The sequence below is a fragment of the Lissotriton helveticus genome, chromosome 8 (genome assembly GCF_964261635.1).
Source record: "Lissotriton helveticus chromosome 8, aLisHel1.1, whole genome shotgun sequence".
NCBI lineage: Eukaryota > Metazoa > Chordata > Amphibia > Caudata > Salamandridae > Lissotriton > Lissotriton helveticus.
The window spans coordinates 849,441,281-849,462,362 of NC_136069.1; the positions used below are offsets into that span (position 1 = coordinate 849,441,281).

A 21,082-nucleotide genomic window follows, 5' to 3' on the forward strand; every position below is an offset into this window, starting at 1 on the left:
AATATTTGCCCTCTCCATCTGCGCTTCAACGCCAATCCCTCAGCCTGATTAAAATGAGTTTCCTGGAGAAAGGCTATTTGAACCCCCCTGCGAACTAAGTAAGCATGCACCTTATGGCTTCATAGCATTGTGTGGAGCCCCCGAACATTCCAAGTAATGCATCTTAAATCAAGTGTGACCCCATGCTGAAATCGATGCTCTAATAACATCTGTTCGCAATTTTTAAACATACCGGTGGCTCTAACAATCCCAAACGAAACCCCAAAACATCCCCAACCACCCCACCCCAGAACAGGCGCTACAAATCCAGTACCCATCCAATCTAGAATCCCAAATGTTCCCCCAGTAAATACAGAGGGAGCACACCCACACAAAAATAGGGGGAGACGTCCCAGAGCCGTAAAGGATCGACCTCCTATTCCTCCATCATCCTGCGCCGTAACCCCAAAGATAATCAGTCAACCTCTCCTGAGGCAAATAATATAATGGAACCACAGTTTCCACACACTCTTCTGTTCCCACTGATACCTCTAACACCGCCCATCAGCCACCCTCAGGAATAATGGGAAACAATTAGGCACCAAACAAAGCCCCCCTTCAGCTGAGCGCCCTCACAATTGAATCTGAGACTTTAGGCATCTACGAGCTCGCCCGCTGTCCCAGGTGTCACATTCGGCAAGTGACCACTGCCTGTTGTCGATTCATTTGTGTCCGACCACAATGAGCCCTTTTCCGATTCAGTAGCTGCCAACGATGCCGCTCCTTCCTCTTGAGAGATGGCCGTAACGCCCTTCAACACAGCAGTTTGTTCTTTCTCCGTTTGTGTTTCTGTGGGCTTTCGGGTGGGAGGACGGTGTCTTTGGGTGCGGCGCAAACAATGCAGGCGCGGTCCCTCTGCCTGCGCGCTCACATTGCGCCCTGCTGCACCTGTGCCCACCATGTATGACTCAAGTCAAGTCCAAGCTTCCTCAGGGCTGTCGTAGAAAAAGGTCTTACCATCCATAGCCACCAGTAGACGTGCAGGGAACATTAGCGAATACTGGAGGCCCTTGTCTCGGAGCGCCCTCTTGACTTAAAGAATCCAAGCACGGTGGCGCTGTACATCCATTGTGTAGTCTTTAAACAATGTTACTTTACCGTTGCCCACTGTGTAGTGGCCCAGATTTCTGGCGGTATTCAACAGGAGATCTCTATCTATATAATGAAGCAGTCTCGCTACCACCGGTCTGGGAGGCCTTCCGGGGGCCAGCGGCCAAGCCGGGACCCTCTTCGCTCTTACCAGGGTATAGAAGGAGGAGAGGCCTTAAGGGGCAACTTCCTTTCTCAACCAATTTTCCAGGTAATCCACTATACTGGCCCCTTACACTCCTTCCGGCAGCCCCACCACCCGGATGTTATTTCTTCAATTTCTCCCTTCGGCATCTTCAGCTCTCCGCTTTAGCGAATGCAATCGGTGTTGGACATCTGTCATCTGAGCCTCCAGTGCCTGATGGGCGGGTTCTATGGCCTCCAGGGTGACCTCCGTCTGCTTCACCCTATCTACAAGCTTCCCATAGTCTGCCCAAAGGAGGCCCAGCCCCTGCGCCACATGCACAATGTCCTGCTGGAGAGCCACTCTGGTGTCAGTGATGGCTTTAAGAACTTGGTCCACCTGCTGTTGCATCATCCCCTCCGGACATTGTGTCATCTCTTCCTGCTTGTCTTGCGCAACAGTATCTTCATCCACCTCAGGGGGTGCCCACCTTGCTTCGCTCGTGGCTTCCCCATGAACTGTTGTGTAGCAAACCCAACAACAAAGCAGCTCTCCCACTGACGACCAACAATATATTCACTCTGCACCAGAGGAGATCAAAGGCCAACAGTGTATCTTACCACCGCCCGGGCGTACCTCTCTGCCCAGGCATTCTCCTGCTCCCCAGACCCAGCGGCCAGTTGATCCTAGATGAGACCTGCGCAACCGAACAATCTGCTACAGAACTTCTCACCACTGCAGGTGCTGACACCAAGCGGCTCCCCACCTCTGATCAATCTGTACTCTCAATGAGATTGACGCTTGAATGGTCTTAAGTGACGTCCCAAAATTCATGCACATCCATAACCTCCAACATGAGGGTCTCCCACAGCAATCAAAGGCCACCATACAGTTCCTTCCTTTATCTCGGAAACACTAGCAAGTGATACCCGTGTGGAATGTCCGATGGCTCACTTCCACCACTCGCCTCCCGCTGTGGCAGCCGACTAACAAAGCAAAGCGGCAACCCTCTAATACCTCAGTCACTCCAAATCACTGGTATCACCGTTTCTCCGAGTAACGTTGCTACAGTACCACCCTCTAATCATTGCCTGGGGCCTTTCTGCTGTGGCCGTTGCTGCCTGGCAGCCTCCTCATGCACCCCTACTGAGGAACCCGTTCTCCACCTCTGGGGTTCCACTCCCTTGCAATGCCCCCTCGAGTTCCTACAGTGAGGTTAGTCCGCCAGGCCCCCCCTAGTGTCTACCGTGGCCTGTAGCGGGCAGCCGGCCGCTCCCTCTCTCAAGGCTGCGTCCAGCGGCGCCCCCGAGGACCTATGGTACATATGTCTAAATTGGCGGTCTGTGCCCCCAAATTGCCGCCAGTCCTCTATGATGTCGGTCTTCTTGATGCTACCAATTTACCATACTCACCTGGGCACATACAACATTCACAATTTGAACTAGTAGTCCTGTGTTTTACTATTTTAGCCTATCAGTACTTTGAGTCCTTTTTAGGACATATCTGTAAACCATGACTTACCAATCCTTGTCACCTTAGCTATAAGTCCTAGGGATCGAAAAAGGTGTTGGAATAAATAAGTAGTTTTAAACAAATTTACCTTTCCTGTAATAACCACAGACTCGGGAAAAGTTTTAAATGCTTTATCTATGCAAGTTTAGGTGAGTCTTCATCCAAATTACAGAGACCATAAATTTCATAAGTAAGAATATGATTAATAAGATATAAAGTTTGCAAGAAATCACAGTAACACCTTTAGACATTGGTACCTGGGAAGGGCGAGAAAGGGAAATAGCACAAGGACATACCACATGGATTCTATTTACCTAGAATGGTGCAAGGACCAATCCTGGCCACGGGCTGGGGCAAAAGAGAAGGCTCCTACCTAATCAGGTGCCCACGGGACATGACAGGTACAGATCAGGACAGGTGGCCTCTGCTAAGTGCAACACCAGCATCACAGCCCTCTCTAGCCAAATTTGGTACCCGACTGGGAAATCGATACTTTTCCCACAAACACCTCGATTCTTCTGACAGAGTGCTCCGCCAGCACCTCTGCTCTCGATCTCCTATAGCATGCGTTGGGTCAGTGACAGGTCAGCTACTTGGACAAGTCGGACAAATTCTCTAACTAAACCTTCCTTAGTTATACCATTTCGAGGGCAATGTCCCACCCCTGAATGTTGCAAATCTATGCGTTCCCCTTCAGTGATTAGTTAAAAAGACAAGGAGAGGTCATCACACCATACTAAGATGAGATCATTCTTCATTGACTTATATTGATCATGTTCCCGCCCATAATTTATGTTCTCATGATTTTATTCCACCAGCAATATTGGTATACAAATTCAATACATTGTATTTGATACAGTCTGTTTGTTTCCTCTCTAGAGGTCAGATGAGCAGGTTCCTAGGAACATCGTGGGTAAGAAGGGTATTGGCAGCCATTCAATGAAAGTGGCTTCGTGATTTTCAGGGATTCTCCGCGCAGGAGCAGCTTTTTCAATATGGAGTTTCGTGTCACTTTCAGGCCCAAATACGAGCTGATAATAAAGTCAAATAGAAAAACATTAGAATACAAAAATAAATGAATGCACTGTATACCACGTATCTCTACTCTAACCCCATTACTTTATTTATACTATAGCATTATTAGTTAAGCAGAACGCACAAGTTTAGTACAAGCAGCAGCATGTGCGTCAGTATGAGTAAGCATGAAGCAGCCATCTTGGCACTAGTGCGCAGCAGCATGAATTTCCCACCAAAGCACAGATAGGTCACACCACGTAGATGTGGCAGACGCATGCGCATAAGAGTTCCCGCATTTTTGGAGGCCATTTTAAGGCACTCGGGTTACTGTTAGTAAAAGCACATTGTCAAGTTTCCCCAGCTTACTAAATATGTTGTGTAATGCAAATATTAATAGCCAAAACATGTTGATTCTTATGTTAAATGTTATTTTGAGAGGGCTGAATACAAGCAAGTTTCTGTACATGTGAAACCTTGCTCAATCAGCGCCTCAGGACCACGTCCGATGGGTCAGGGCATCCCCCGGGGCTTCAGGACAAACAGCCCCCACCAGCCGCGGCGCCCCCAGCCGGTCCTCCCTTCGTGACCCCACAGCCTCACCTCTACGTGTCAGGTACCTCGTGCGCGTACAGTCAATAGCGGGCCTCTTCTCGTCCAAGGCTCCACTCTCCTCCGGTGAGCCTCAATCGCCGCCTCTGATCGGAGCCCCCTAGGGCCCTCTATGGAGCTCACGGCAGTTCAGCAATGCTCTAGCGGCTATACCCAGCTGCTCTCTCTCTGCATAGGCTCTTCCAATCGCAAAGTGGCCGCCCGCACCCACAATCAGCTGCTGCGTTTGTCGGCTGGGCGTCTCGTCCGCTACTGCTGGACAACGCCCGTGTCCCCAGCAGATACCGCTCCTCAGGGTGGCTTCCTCTCTTGCTTTTACAGTCGTCCCAGCCGGCGGGGGTCGCCACTTCAGAGGGCCTTGCTCCACCAGGTCAGCAGGCACGAGCCCCGAAATGTCGGGGCTCTCGAGGCATCAACGCGGCAGAGGTGTCAGAGGTAGCATGGGCCGGTTTTACCCGCTATCCTCAGCTTGTCTTCTGCCCGTTCCGGAGTCCGTCACCCAGTGCCTCACTCTAGGATCTCGTTGCCGCCATGAGCGTAATTTTGACCGCTCCTTGGGAGACCGCGCCGCCTCACCAATTTGCCAGTCAGCGGGGGGCTCACAGTCTCTCTGTTGGCCCCGGTGAGTGTTCCAACCTCTGGTTTCGCCGTCGCAGGTGCTCAGGGGATCAATTTGTCGTCCTCATACAGGATAAATATCGGGGCAGCACGAAGCTCTGGGCTCACACGTCTTCCCTCATCAGCTCTGTGGCCACACCCCGTCACAACAACTCCATAAGAATTGAGAACAATGGCTGCGTTCTCCATAACAGTTTTAGTAGGACGGGTAAAAACCTGTAATTGCATCCTTTCCACTCCTGCAGACAAGCATCTGTTGCCAGGTGTAGAGGATCTGGTCTCCAGGTGTAAAAACATAGGAACTGATAAGTCAATTTAAAAGCAAAAAATCGATCTTGTGTGGTACCCACTTGTCCATCAAGGTGAGGCACAAGTGTGGAGGGACTTCTCACTTCCTGGAACCATGCACGAATTGCAAGTTCCAGCCTGCATTCTCGTTGTCCTTGCCATGAAGGTGAACTGCCTGGACTGATATGTTGTTGGTCGGGCATATTTACAAGAATTGTTTTCCAATATCTGTGAAGAAGCAAAATCTTGTTCCCTCAGGTGGTTAAAGTACTGAACTGCTGACACCATGTCCATTCGGAGCAGAAGGCAACATTGAGATTTCCCTGTGGATGACAGAGCCTATTGCAAAGAATCCTCCCAGAAGCTCAAGGCAGTTGATGCATGAGTACTTCTCTTCTTAGAACCATTTGCCTTCCATGGAAATCCCTCCAGAATTTGCTCCCCAACTAAGACTGCTTTCATCTGATTTAATTATTAGATCTGCGCCCAATATAGTTCAGCCATTCCATGCTTCCATGTGGGCAATCTACCACTGAGCTACTTTTTCCACCTCCTGAGAGAGATTAACTGTTTGAGGATAGGAAATACCTTTTATGAGAAGATAACCCAGTTCTGGGAAGATCATTTGAATGAAGCATGAAAGAAGGTCCACCAAAAAAGCTATGCAATGTAGAATGATCATTTCTTTCGCAGTGACACTGGCAATCTCTCTCTTGATGTTTTTGATCTTTTGCTCTGGAAGAGAAAGGGTTGTTGAAGTTGCGTCTATGTGGCAAACAGGAAACTCGATACAGGTGTTTGAAGTTAGAAGGGATCTGTTCTGATTTTTCACAAATCCCAAATCTTACAGGAGAGTGAATGTTATTATTTATTTTTGTTTACTTTATTTATTGATTTTACATAGTAGCTTATTGTAGGAAGCATACAATGATGTCAAAGATAGCGAATCAAAGCATAATGAGAAATACATCTGTTCAATAATGACAATACGTGGATGTGCACAACCATAGCAGTCCCTTTTTTTAGGCCCCCAGTTGCTGCTATAGTTAACCTGAAATAGCAAATCAGCATATAATTTGAACATGCAAGCCAAATCCCATTAAACTCAAATGTAGTGGTACAAGGTATCAAGCCAAACATCAACATACTTAAAAATAAGAAGCCACTGACAGCGACCATCTACCATTAGGATGAGGGTTACAGTGGTGGTTTACAGTGATAGGAGGAATATCAATGTGCAACACCAGTCTCCACTGGGTGCTCCAGGAGATATCTCTTAAGTGGGTCCCAAATATCCTGAGGTCTGTACTAGAGTGGGAGCAGCTCAGCATAAGTGTCCGTCTGGTCCTGCCAGAGTATTAGGTCACTAAGACATTCCTTGAATTGGGGTGTGCGGCCACAGCCCCAGCGGCAGGCTACACGACGTCTACCATGGAGGAGACCAAATGAAACAAACCTGCAGCATGCGACTGGTATCTCCTCTGTGTGCCCCAGTAGAGCAAGAAGAGGGGAAACTGTTATTCGTATGGAGGTCATCCCTTCCAATGCACTGAGGACCTGTTGCCAGTATGTAAAAACAGCGTTACAGCTCCATGCGAGATGCAAAAAATCAGCAGCCGCCGCTCGGCATCTGTCGCATTGATCTGTCTCGCGCAGTTTGTATTTGTGTCGCTTCACTGGGGTGTGATAAATGCCATGCAGGAATTTATAATGAGTAATGTGGAGCCGACTGCTGGAAGATACTTGGTCAGTTTGCCCGCAGCAATACAGCCACTGATCGTCTGTGATCGCATGGCCGAGTTCAGCGGCCCACCCATCCCGGGTTGTGCAGGGTGTATAGATTACCTCTGTGTACAAGCTACAATAGAGTGTGGAAACCAGATGAGATGGACTGTCAGTACGCAGAACATAATGTAGGGGTCCGACAGTGGGGGGCTCCCTAGGGTAGGGAGATGTATACTCTTTAACACCTTGCCGCAGGCGAACAGAGAGAAAGAGATCCATGGGGGGAGGTGGCGTGTCTTTAAATAACTGCTGCGATGTGCGGAACTGACCATTGAGCTAGTGGTCCCCGCAGCAATTAAAATGTCATTGCAGGCTGCGTTTCTTGGTGCAGAGAAAACTGAGAGTCGACATGGCACAAAGCCCTGTGTGTCATGCCCGCATACACTGCATGAGATATAGTTAAGTCACCCCTACTGCAGGCCTTACAGCCCTAAGGCAGGGTGCACTATACCCCATGTGTGGACATATCTGCATGAGCAGATATGACCCTACAATATCAAGTCCATTCTAAGATATTGTAAGTTCACCGGGAAGCCATAGAGAGTACATGAGCTGGATACTTGTAATTGTGAGCTTTCTAGCTCCATGATGGCTTCACTGTATCCCGAGATGTTTGGTACCAAACATCTTGTCTTAATAAATCTTCACTAATGCCAGTGTTGGATTTATTAATAAATGCACATAGGATACCCTTTAGAGGGTCCCCTGGAAACCTACCAAGCATTGGTGTGGCCTCTGACTAGTCTTAGCCAGCCTGACACCTCCAGACATGTTGCTGATGTCATGGGTGAGGGCCAGCCTCTCAGAGTCTGGGAACAAAGCCTGCTCTGGGCAGGAGGCTTCAAAGGCGATACCGCCTTTGAAATGTGACCCAAGCAGCTCCAGCTATTGGAGAATGCCAACCCCCTTATCTGCTCCATATCTGGCACAAGGACAGGCTAGAACATTAGATAAATTAGGATGTGGGTCCCCATTCAGCCACCACCACCCCCCTAAGGTGGGTCAGGTGATATGGACACCACTTTTCATTTCCCTCCATCTTGGTTTGAGGGGGAATTAGCCAATTACAGTCAAGGTAGTGGCCCTTCCCACAGTAAGTGGTCACTTAGAGGGTGCAGACACCCTAAAGGTAGGTAGCCCATTGGCTGCTACCTGTCTCCCCCTTTGACACCCCTAAATTAAGTATTTAGGCAGCATCCCTGGACCATGAAGTCAGCTTTGGTGAACATAGAGAAGAAAAGTAGAAAGAAGAGTACACTGTACAGAGAGTTCAGCGTGGCCCAGATTGGTATACAGAGGCACAAGTAGATAATAGTAACGCTCTATTTGTGGTAGTGTGGGTGAGCAGAGGGCAGTGCTAAGCATTTGTTGTACTCACAGAGGCAATAAATGAAACACAAACTCAAGAATAAATCTGAGACCAGTTTATGAAAATATAACTGATTTTGATATAATTTTTCAGACCAAGAACTTTATTCTACAATAAGTACTTTTTGTTATGCAAATTTTTCATGTTAGCAAAATAAATCACTTGTGTGCATTTAAGCACCATTGAAGTCAATGGAAGAAAACAGAAAAATGGATATAAAATCATACAGCTGGATTTTGAGGTTCACCTTCAGAATTTAAGTACGTAGAAAGGCCAGAACCAATTTTCCACCAAAGGATTCTCTGCAGCATCCCAGATTCGGCTGGGCGCAGGGTGTTGAGGTTGTTTGGTAGCCAGTGCGCTACGAAGAAGGGGGCCACCCGAACACACACTGCACATGAGGACTTAAAGGCAAGTCCAAGGGTTTCCACTTGAGGGAGCAGGTCACAAGGGTCTCAGGACCCTGTGAGCAAATCTGGTTCATTAGTACCCAGGCCAGGTGGGCTGGATGCAGAGAAGATAGGTTAACCGGGCGACGTGCGTCAAGATGTCCTCAGGGTCAGGGGCAGACAGCTCGGAGAGACAATTTCGGGACAACTAGGCCACTCCCAAAGTGGGCCTCAGGGGTCTCGAAGTCCCTTGATGGGTGCTTGCTCCTGGGGAGTTGGAGTCCAGATTGGACTCTTGGTCTGTATGTATGTATAGTGTGATTTGAGCTTTCCTGTGCAAGGAAGTACTTCATTTGTAGAAGTTAAGGATAACTAGTTTTCTTTGAGAAAATGCATTTACAAATGTTTTTAACAAAAACACTTCATTTAAAGACCTGTAAAACAATACTTGGTCCAATGTAAAGCAAATGGTATCTTTATTCTCCCACAGACAATTTGCATGATTTTTCGACACTTGATTTGCATGATTTATTAACCATTGCTCCACTGCCTCCCACCCACTGATACCATACCTGCCTGCCCTCCTGCAATCAATCTGTCAGAACACGTCTGGTCAGCTAGCTGCTGGGACATATTGCCACCTACCAAATCTGGAGCAGACGCATTTGGCTGCTAGGTCATGGAGTCTGCTCAGACAGGGTCTTTAGATCAGTTTAGCACCACTTCGAGGAATGGCACACCACTACCATGCAATGTAAGGGAGTAACCAGTAAATTAAAATACCCCGGACTTGACACCAAAGCTCAGATCACACCAAGCAAGCGAAGCAAGTCAGCTTGACCCACCCTAGAAGAGGTCCCTTTTCTCTTCCACCCATATATTTATCCATTGTTCCTTTCAGCCTTCAATTTACATAATTATATCCACTGTTTTACCTTTACATTCTGCCATCCATTCATTCTTTTATTCATTATTCAATTTTACACCATTCCATCCAGCGGCCATTTTATCCATCCATGCATCATCTATACATGCATGCATCCATCCATCCATCCAGTCATACATCCATCCACCCATAAATCCATCATTTGACTTACCCATCCATCAATAAAGCATTTCCTCCATCAATTGATCCTTGTGTCTATCCACTAATCCTCTCAGATTTCCATTTACTTTCCATCCATACTCTCATATCTCCATTTACCATGCACCCATCATTTTAGATTTCCATTTACTCTGCCATCCTTTCACCCACCCATCCATCCATCCACCCATCATCCATTCGCTCACATGCCCATTTACTCTGCTATCATTTCACCCTACAAGTCATCCATCCTCTTTGATTTCCATTTATTATGCGATCCTCTCACCCACGCATCCATCCATCATCTCAGATTTCTATTTTACTCTGCTGCCCAGCCATCCACCCACTCAAATTTCCATTTATCCATCCATCAATTCTCAGATTTCAATTCACTCTACCATCCTTTCATCCACCCATCTACCCACCCTTTTAACCCACTCATTCACCCACCCTTTTACACACTCATTCACCCATTCTTTCACCAACTGATCCTTTTACCCATCTGTTAGATTTGGGGGTCTCTAGTTGGCACAGGTAGGTACTTGTGACAAATAGGGACCCTCACCTCTAGTCAGGATAAGGGGATTACACTCCTAAAATAACCCCTGCTCACCTCCTTTGGTAGCTTGGCACGAGCAGACATGCTTTATCTCAGGGGCGTTGTGTGTTAAGCATTTGTGACCACATACAGTAACCCAGTGACAACACTACAAATGGACACCACACAGGTTTTATATAAAAAATAAGTAGACTTTATATAGAGTTACCACAAGACCATAAACGACAAAAATACACAATACTGTTACTTTAAGATGGTAGATTAAGCTTAGTTTAGTTCACTTCTTAGATGCAACACTTTCCGTCAATGTACCTTGGGTTGCGTTGCGCTTCCACGACAAGCAATGTCGCAGCGATGGGAATGTGGCACAGTTCAGGTACAAAGAAATAAAGACGTGAAGATCTTCCCGATGCGACACGCTTCTCGGGGATGCGAGAAGTTCTCGGTTCGATGCGTGGACTGCAGCGGTGATCTTCTTCGATGCAGCGCAGTGCGACAGTTCCAGCGGCGTCACCCTCCTTCGGAGTTGCGACGGAAGGCACAGCGATGGCAACACGCTCCGACCTCGTTGCAAGACTCTTCTCTCGATGCAGTGCAATGCGACAGCGGCAACACCCTCCGGAATTGCGACAGCAGCAGCAGCGCGCGCTTCCTCTTCGTTGCGGCACGCGTCTCTCCGATGCGGTGCAGTGCGACAGTTCCAGCGGCGACACCCTCCTTCGGAGTTGCGACGGCAGGCACAGCGACACGCTTCTTCTCGTTGAGTCGGGCTTCCAGCTCCTTGCGACACGCAGTTCCCCAGAAGGCCCAAAACAGCAGCAGACACTTCCAAAAGAACTCTGGGGAGCTGCGGGGTGAAGTCTGTTGACCCTGAGACTTCAGCAGGAGGCAAGCTATTTTCCAAACCCTTGGAGATCCTTCACAAGTTGAAAGCAAAGTACACAAAGTTCCTTTCTCCTTCCTTTGGCAGTAAGGCAACCACTGCAGGCCAATCCCCCAAGCAGCACTTCAGCCTGGGAATAGTCTCTCCTCAGTTTCTTCAGGTTCCTCTCTTCAATAAAGGTTTCTTCTTGTAGTCCAAAAGTGGTCTAATTTTATGGGATCAGGGTCCCAATATTTATACCCCCAAATCCTTTGTTCTCTGAGAGGAGAGGTGCCTTTGCCCAGTCCAAACCAGTTCTGAAGCACTCTGTTTACCAGACTTCTCCTTTCCTTTCACAGTGCAGGGTAGGCACATCAGACACCCCACAGGAGGTGGAGCCAACATTGCAGTAGGCAAGTTCAGCCCTGGAGCACTTTGTTTACAGGACTCCTTCTCTTCTTCCAGTGTGTAGGGTAGAGATATCAGCCGCTCCCCAGGAGGTGGAGCCAGCATTGTGGAAAGCAGGCACTGCCCTATTCAAGGTTCAGGTGCAACTTCTCCCTCCCATCTAGATGCAGATCTCTTTTTTCACCACTGGGTGACTCATCCTGTCTCTTGGAATCCCCCAGCACTGTCACTCCCAAAACCAGACAAAGGAATACACAACCTAGTAGAGGCAGGCTTGATAGGTTAGGCAAGCAAATACCTACTTTCTAAAAGTGGTATTTGCAAACACAGAATGTTAAAACCAAAGTCACTAAAAGATGCATTTTATCATTCTGAGTTTAGGCATACTAAACTTGAATTTCCATCATGTTCTCCGAGACAGTTAGGATTATAAACGTAATAATCTAACAGTCCATTCTGACCTCTGGGGAACAATAGTGCAATAGTGAAAAACTAAAAGGGCTGTAATTCACTATTAGGACATGCCACACACATCAGGACTTGTCATACCTTATACTTACAATGCACCCTGCCCTTGGGCCTACCATAGGGCTGACTGATATGAAGGAAAGGGAAGGCTTAGGGACTGGCAAGTGGGTGCAATTGCCCAGTTAGTGTGACAGTACCAGACTGCACACAGGCTCTGCGTTGGTAGACCTTAGGCACATTTTACAAGGCTGCTTCTGTGGGTGGCACAACCAGTGCTGCAAGCCAACTAGCAGAATCCCTAGCAGCATTTGGATATACATGCCCTGGGCACACTCTATGCTCTGTACTAGGGTCTGACAAGTAAACCAAATTAGTCAAATATGGAATCACCAATTCATACATCAATTTACAATAGGGAGAGCATATGCACTTTAGCACTGATCAGCAGTGGTAAAGTGACCAGACTCATAAAATAGCCAACAACAGGTCAGAATAAATATAGGAGGAAAGTAAAATGTTCAGGGATGACCCTGCTAAAAGGGCCAAATCCAACACCCCCCTTCCAGCCAAAACAAGGGTAGACCAATCACCAGCTTGATGGGCTTCCCTGCTTTGGGCGATAGAACCTGGACCTGGACTTCAACAGTAGGGGCATATTCCAGTTCTACGCCAATCTGAACCCATTTTAAATCCTCTGTCCATACTCTCAGCGCCCACCATGCTAATACATCGGGAACCCTTCTCTTCACCTGTGGACACCACCTGTGCATCAGCTAACCTTAACTTGCTCACAGGTGTGTCCCAACAGACAGACAGCAAGTCACAGTGGCTACTGACAGTAGTCAGGGGTGAGACCCAGGCCTTATGCCTCTCAGGGCTCTCAAACCTCTGTGGCGTCAGAGAGCGGGGGCAGTTGCTCCAGGTGCTTGGCACTCTTTGTCTACTCTCCCTCCTGTCGGGTCAGGCATGGCATCCTGGCAATGACACACCAGCCCTAGGCCTGTACCCGGCGGCGGGACCAGAGACTGGGGTGGGCTCTCCCACACCCGTCCTCCTCCTTGGGGCTCTGTACCCTCCCACCTGGACAGTACCACCTTCTAGAATTGTCAGGTCACCTGTGGCAGGTGTCCTGCACAATTCACCCACCAGTTCAGGGGTTCTATCCTGCAACTGGGCTTCCAGGTCAGGGGGGACCCCCTGAACCTGGCCCTCCAACCTAGGGTCTAAACACTCAGGCTGCACCGGGGTCAGAGACGAGGATCCCTCCCTCTGCACCCCCTTCCAGAGCTCTGCACCCTCCCAACTGGAGTCGTACCCCTAGAATCTACCTCGGTCAGGACACTGATTACAGTGGCCCCTTCCTCCAGGTCAGACAACAACTGAACCTGGCTTCCCAACCCAGGGACCAAACCCTGCAGTTGAACACTTGCCCGGCGCACCAGGACTTCCTTGGGAGCACATATGCTCCCCCCGAGGGTGACACATAACTCATGTGTCGTGTGACAGTCTGCCTGGCCCAGATCTCCCGACCCCTGTCCATCCGGCAGTGTGCAGAGATCCCCCAGGACAGAAGTGGTGCCTCCATGGTCATTCACTGGTGAAGCAGCCCTTCTGGCTGGCCCCTGACCCACTGGTTCTTCCACTGGGGACTCTTTCCCCCTCTCACCCCTCAGTCTGGACCTCTGTACCCTCCCAACTGGAGCGGCACTGCCAGACACCTGAACTGATGGAGGTCTGATTACAGACACTCCCAGCTCACCAGACACTAGGGGATCCCCTCAACGGGCGGCCCATCAGGACAGCCTAGGCTCCCTACCTGGTGTTCCCTTAAAGAACCATCCAGGCCCTGAGACTGGGTTTCGGGCACCTGGGGACATGCAGCCCTACACTCACTCCTTCTCCACTGAGACGGGACGTGAGCCTCTACACCCCTCCCACTGCAATGGGACCTAGCTGGGCTAGTCTGCGCCACTTCCACCACTCTAGGTTGGAAGATTCCTGAGCCACTCCCCACAGGGTCACTCCCCAATGCCTCTCCAGACCCTCTGGAATCCACCAAAATGTCTGCCTCCAATGTGAGCTCCCTGGGGTCAGAGAACTCACTCTCCCAACAGGTGTTGGCATAGCTCTGGAAAACAGGGACTTACAATATGCTCTCCCACAATTGGATCACATAGCCCCCCACAGGGGTTAACCAAAACATCCTTCACCTCACCATCCATTGCCTCGCACACGTACTCCACACCACTCTCCTGAGATTGGCAAGACAGTATATGACTGTCTCTGTCACTCAGCCCACACTCTTTTGGGCGGTCTTCACACTCACCTACCAGGACTTCAACCTTGGGGAACCCCTCCATCTGCACCCCTCATCTAGAGTCTGTAGAGTGTCCATCCCACCACTAGGACCATGAACCCCTGCGCTAGTTTCCCCATTCTCCTCAGAGATGCTGCGCACTACTGGAGCTACCTCATGCCCTTGAACCTCCTGGTATATGTTAACCTCCTCCAAGTCAGGCGCCACATCTCTGGCTGTGTGTACTACTCCCTCAGCGGTAGAAAATAAAATTTTGCTGCCATCATCTGAGCTGGACTCCACCTCCAACTCAGAAAAGCTCAGTCTCTGAACTACACACATTTCTTGTTTCTGGGCTGAGACACTCATGGCCTCAAGCCTCTTGAGCTCTATATCAAGTTTCCTCATTATCAAGTCATGCTCAAACTGCAATTTCTTTTCTTCCAGGGCTAATTTCCTATTTTCTATCTCCAGTTGCTTATTCACCTTAAATGTGGTCATCACCATTTTGTGCATCCTACATCTCTCTCTGTCCTCCCAATAAATATCAACAGATGCTATGGATACTTGTGGTTAAACTTGGCAGTTCTTGTCAAAAATAAAAAATCCCAAAACGAAATCTACCAAAAAGTATGTGGTTGCGTTATGGTCTGCACTCACTAAGTAGTGTTCACCAATCACTATACATAAGTCACAAATACAAGTCCAGAATCCTCACCAATGTTAGATTTGGGGGTCTCTAGTAGGCACAGGTAGGTACTTGTGACAAATAGGGACCCTCGCCTCTAGTCAGGCTAAGGGGATTACACTCCTAAAATAACCCCTGCTCACCCCCTTTGGTAGCTTGCACGAGCAGACAGGCTTTATCACAGAGGCGTTGTGTGTTAAGCATTTGTGACCACATACAGTAACCCAGTGACAACACTACAAATGGACACCACACAGGTTTTATATAAAAAATAAGTAGACTTTATATAGAGTTAACACAAGACCATAAACGACATAAATACACAATACTGTTACTTTAAGATGGTAGATTAATCTTAGTTCAGTTCAGTTCTTAGATGCAACACTTTGCGCCAATTTACCTTAGGTTCCGTTGCGCTTCCACGAGCAATGTCGCAGCGATGGGAATGTGGCACAGTTCAGGTACAAAGAAATAAAGATGTAAAGATCTTCCAGATGCGGCACGCTTCCCGGTGATGCGAGAAGTTCTCGGTTCGATGCGTGGACTGCAGCGGGGACACCCTTGTTCCGCGATGCGATGGCAGCAGTTCCAGCGGCGACACTTTTCTCCCACAATGCGTGAAGCTTCAGCTCGATGCGACAACTACAGCGGCGTCATCTACGATGCGATGGCAGCAGCTACGACGGCGGCGCGGTTCTCGGGGATGCGAGGTGCTCTTCTTCGATGGGGTGCAGTACGACAGTTCCAGCGCGACACCCTCCTTCAGAGTTGCAACGGCAGGCACGGCGACACCCTCCGACCAAAGCAGCATTTGGATTTACATGCCCTGGGCACACTCAGTGCTCTGTACTAGGGTCTGACAAGTAAATCAAATCAGTCAACTATGGAATCACCAATTCATACATCAATTTACAATAGGGAGAGCAAATGCACTTTAGCACTGTTCAGAAGTGGTAAAGTGCCCTGAGTCATAAAATAGCCAACAACAGGTCAGAAAAAATATAGGAGGACGCCAAAAAGTTCAGGGATGACCCTGCAAAAAGGGCCAAGTCCAACACCACCCATCCATCCATCCTCTTAGAATTAATTTACTCTGCCAACCTTTCACCCACCATGCAGCCATATTTTCACATTTCAATTTACTCTGCTAGCCCTTCACCTACTACACTATTCATCCACTCTAATTTCCATTTACTCTGCCATCCTTTCAATCATCCATCAATTCCTCATCTAAGTTTTTTATTTACTCTGCCATCCTTCCATCGATCCACCCATCCTCCCAGATTTCTATGTACTTTGCCATTCTTCACCCTCCCATCCATCCTCCTATTTTCCATTAATTCTACCATCTTTTCACATACTCACCCTTCCATCCTCTTAGATTTCCATGTACTCTACCATCCATTCACCCACCCATTAACCCATCCTCTCACCCAGTTATCTACTCATCTTTTCACCTACCTGTCTTCTCACCTATTCACCAGCCCATCCTTTTATCCATCCATCTATCCATCTAGCTTACATTTCCATTTATTCTGCCATTCTTTCACCCACTCATTCAGTCATCCTCTCAGATCCATCCATCATCTCAGAATTCCATTTACTCTGTCACATCCATCCATCCTTGGTGTCCCATTCACTCATCCATCCATCCATCTATCCTTACACCCACTCATTCTTCCACCAACCCATCTATCCAACCATCCTTTCACCCACCAATCCATCCTTTTGCACACCCATAAATCGTAAATCATAAATCATACGTTCTTATATAGCTCCTTTCACCGTAAGGTCTCAAGGCGCTTGCTTTGGGAACCCGTCCTGGCTTTTCCCTGCGAGATAACCCCTAACTGGGCATCCCCAAGGTGAAAGCCAGGCATCCCATCGCGGTGGGGCCGTTTTGGAGATTAAGCAAGCTATTGCCCAGAGTTGCAGAGTGTGAACCCATGATTCGAGTAGGCGCCAAGGCGCGAATTATTGAGTCCATGGACATTTTGAGCTCAAGACCCTGCCGCGTCGGGAATTGAACCCTGGTGCCGGGTCTGACCTCTGCGTCCGGGTCTGCCTCCTCTAACCGGTGAGCCACACTTCTCCACTTTCACCCATCCTTTCATCTATCCACCCCTCCTTTTACCCACTCATTCACCCTTTCACCTACCCATCATTTCACCAACTCATCCATCCATCCTTTCATCCCCATCTAAACTTAAACCCACTCATGCATCATTGTTCTACAACTCATCCTTTTTTCGTTTAGTGTTAGTTATGAGCTTTCATCTGCCCATTTGCAGATGAAAGAGGCCCATAAAGAACCCCACCCCCTCTGGGGCTACTAGACCGGGGGGCTCACTACGCCTCTGAATGATATGTGTCCTCCATGGTCAGGCAAAAAACAGTCTGAGAAACGGATCACTTCAATTTCACTCAGGTTGATATTCACTGGCCACAGGCCTAGTTAATGGGTTGACGTAAATTGCCAAACGTTCTCGCTCTTGACCACACTGCTGGCAAGTTTTCCTTAAAAAGAGAGCTTGAACGCCATTGGACAGCAGATTAGGAGGGGGAGGACTCATTCATGCGGCCTACTAATAAGGCTTTAATCTGCACTTAAGCACCACGTCTGTCCGGGACAGCCCCAGGTAGCATATTCTTGGTTGTTGTAGCTGTCACAACTGTCCGGCTGAGTTTTGACTTTTCATCTTTAAAAATAAATATGTGACTAACCCCGACTTTGCAGCAAGGCAGGGATACATCTATATTGAGTCTAATTTTTCTGGATAGAAACGTAGCAATCTTCAAGGTATTGGATAAGTTGTGTGCATGCATTGCAAGCAGGTAGCCGGATGCCCTGTGTGTAATCTTTAGATAGTCAGTCTTGCGAAGAAAATGATGCATTTTCGTCCGTGTACTTTTGTTTTTTGACATTTTAGGCGTTGGCTCAAAAACTCAGAAGCAAAGTTTTGTAGGCTAATAAGCGAGAACTGATTGAAGCGACAGCTGATAAGAGAACCTGACATTAATGTGTACCCGAAGAACAAAGTCAGTACCATTGCTTTAATCACACGCACACTGTACTTCCGGTCTATGGCTGACATACCTGCATTCTTGTCACTACACCTCTTAACTCTTATGAAAAAGCCAGACCTATTGGCTGTGTCAATGCTTATTTGTTTTTGATTTTCGCAGGGTCCTATTTTGATGGAGCTACAGACATACCTTTTCCATGGACACACCATGAGTACACCTGGGACCACGTAAGCATGGTGATAATGTAGGTTTTAACCTGCGTGAGGGACCTAGAAAGTGCCCTAAAGTACTTTTTGATTACAGTGTAGAGGTTTTGTTAAACGACGTATGCTCCCTAAATAAGCTGTTAGGCTTGATATACTTGTGTGATAAAACACAATGTTTATCACACAGCCAGCTGGAAACCTTTTTGCTATTAAAATAAAAACTTGGATTGGTGTATGGAACCCCCCTAGTAAAAAACAGTTATTAAAAAGAATGCATCTCTGAAATAGTGTTTGGATACAGTGTTTACATGCACCTTTCTTTTTTCAGTTATCAAACAATGGAAGAAAGTCAAGAAATGAAGAGTAAACATGACCCTATAATTCTTTTTAAGGACAGAATGATAAACAGCAACCTAGCAAGCATGGAGGAATTAAAGGTACTACGAATCATTTATAAAATGCAATTTGTGCTTTTGATTAAACTTGTATACACTTGTATTTTACAAACTGATGCACGTAAGTTCTGAAGATTAGTCAAATATACGTAAACCTTCTTTTTTTTATATTTTTTTTTATGTGCTTCTATAGCGCATGAATAGACCCCCGTAGGGGTATCTCCGCGCTTTGCCATAAAGAAGGAGCAAGTACTGTACCAGGTCATTGCAGAGAATTGCTAGGGCATGAGGGGTGATTAACTACTAGTGAAAAGGTGGGTTTTAAGGCTTTTTCGGAAGGACAAGTGGTTGGTAATGTGTTTTAATGTAAGAGGAAGGGAATTCCAAAGAGCTGGTCCAGCGTGTGCCAGAGCATGACCTCCTTGTCGGGATTTCTTTATTTTAGGGATCTGTAATAACTGGAGGTTACTAGAACGTAGCGAACGGCCTGGGACATAGGGTAAAAAGGCCTTTGTGAGGTATTTTGGGCCCTTTCCTAACAGGCATTTGTGAATAGTACACAAAATTTTAAACTTGGTGCGTTGCCGCACTGGCAGCCAATGAAGTTCAGCCAGTAGAGGTCGGGAGGGGGTCCTAGATGGTACGTTAAGGACTAACCTCGCCACCGTGTTTTGGACTACTTGTAGTTTGTTAAATTGGCCTTCATTGGTTGATAAAAGGAGGCCATTACAGTAGTCCAATCTACTGATAACTAGTGCCTGGACTAGGGTCTTTCTATGGTTGTCGGAAAGATAGGGGAACACCCTTCGCAATAGTCCAATGGCGCTAAAGCATGTACCGGCAACTTGGTTGACATGATCTTTAAATGTCAGGGATTGATCAAATAGCACTCCCAAGTTTTTCACGGTCTGCTTTGGGATGGGAACTGGTCCCAGTTCTAAGGACCACCACTCATCAGACCATAGTGTCACCGCATCCCCAAACAGTAGTACCTCTGTTTTGGCCACATTACATTGGAGGCAGTTCTCAGCCATCCACTTTGACACTGCCCTCATGCCCTCTGCAAAAGATTTTTGCAGGGCAGGTGTAAAGGTTTTAAAAGGGAATAGAAGTTGGGTGTCGTCGGCGTAGGACACCGGGGTCAACCCAAAGGACCTCACTAAGTCAGCCAGGGGGGCCACATACACATTAAATAATGTGGGGCTTAGACATGAGCCCTGTGGCACACCCCTGGTGAGCTCTCTAGAGGTGGATTTATGGGAGCCCATCCTGACTTCTTTGATAACCTGTTGCTATGAAAGAATACAAGGGATTTCTTGATGACATTGATCATTCACTATCAGTATTACTCATAAGTATTAGACTTTGTTGTAGGCAGACTCCCAAACCTAATATTCTTGCTTTTAGCTCCATTTCTTTCCAACACTTGGCAACAGCACCTGCTGATGCCGACCTGAATGGCCTGCAGTTTACTTTTGCCCTGTGTTTTTTGTTTTACTGAAATGTCGATTGTCTGTCCTTTTTAGGTATTCTATGCTAATGCAATAAAGAAGCAAAATACATAGGGAGGAGCTCTTGGGCAACCTCTTATTAGTGATTGTCTTGTTGACAGTCTTGGGACTTGATTTAGATCTTGGCGGATGGGATAGTCCGTCACAAACGTGACGGATATCCCGGCCCCCGTATTGCAAGTGCCAGAGGATATAATGCACTTGCAATATGGCGGACAGGATATCCGTCACGTTTGTGACGGACTATCCCATCCGCCAACATCTAAACAGGCCCCAATTCCTATGTTGAATCAGCCAAACGGACAGTCAGTGATTGGAATGTCATTCATCATGAGTGATGGCCAAGGAAAGGCAAAGGAGTCCACCTCAACCACTGGGAGAAATTATGCAGGAACTAGAGCGATGGTAACTGAATTGGCCACGCTGGCCCTCTTCTAAGATAACCACTACATTAATGGTGACCTCATCATCACATTCATGCAGCAGGAACATGTTTTGTAATGTTATTTCTACAGTATATGCACTGAAACATCTTGAAACTTACTAGAACAGCAAAAACAAGGAATCAGCAGTGGTATACTAAGGTAGAGGATTATCTCCCTGCTGCTTAAGCTGCAAGCAGAATGCAAAAAATAGAATAACAACGTTCGTTATCTCATTTTATTTTTTGCATTCAGGTTTCAGCTGAAGCCAGGTGGGTGGGGCTGGGCTACCTGCGTGTCACAGGGAGGAGGAAGGT

General features: G+C 47.6%; 1 protein-coding gene across 1 annotated transcript in view; it reads left to right on the forward strand.

Moving 5' to 3' along the window:
* Nucleotides 1-21,082, forward strand: part of LOC144771790 (pyruvate dehydrogenase E1 component subunit alpha, somatic form, mitochondrial-like) — a 105,457-nt gene that overhangs the window by 64,569 nt on the left and 19,806 nt on the right. Inside the window, exons 4-5 of the mRNA XM_078656073.1 lie at nucleotides 18,391-18,458; nucleotides 18,766-18,874. Coding sequence (XP_078512199.1) covers nucleotides 18,391-18,458; nucleotides 18,766-18,874 — 177 coding nt within the window. The remainder of the gene's footprint in view (nucleotides 1-18,390; nucleotides 18,459-18,765; nucleotides 18,875-21,082) is intronic.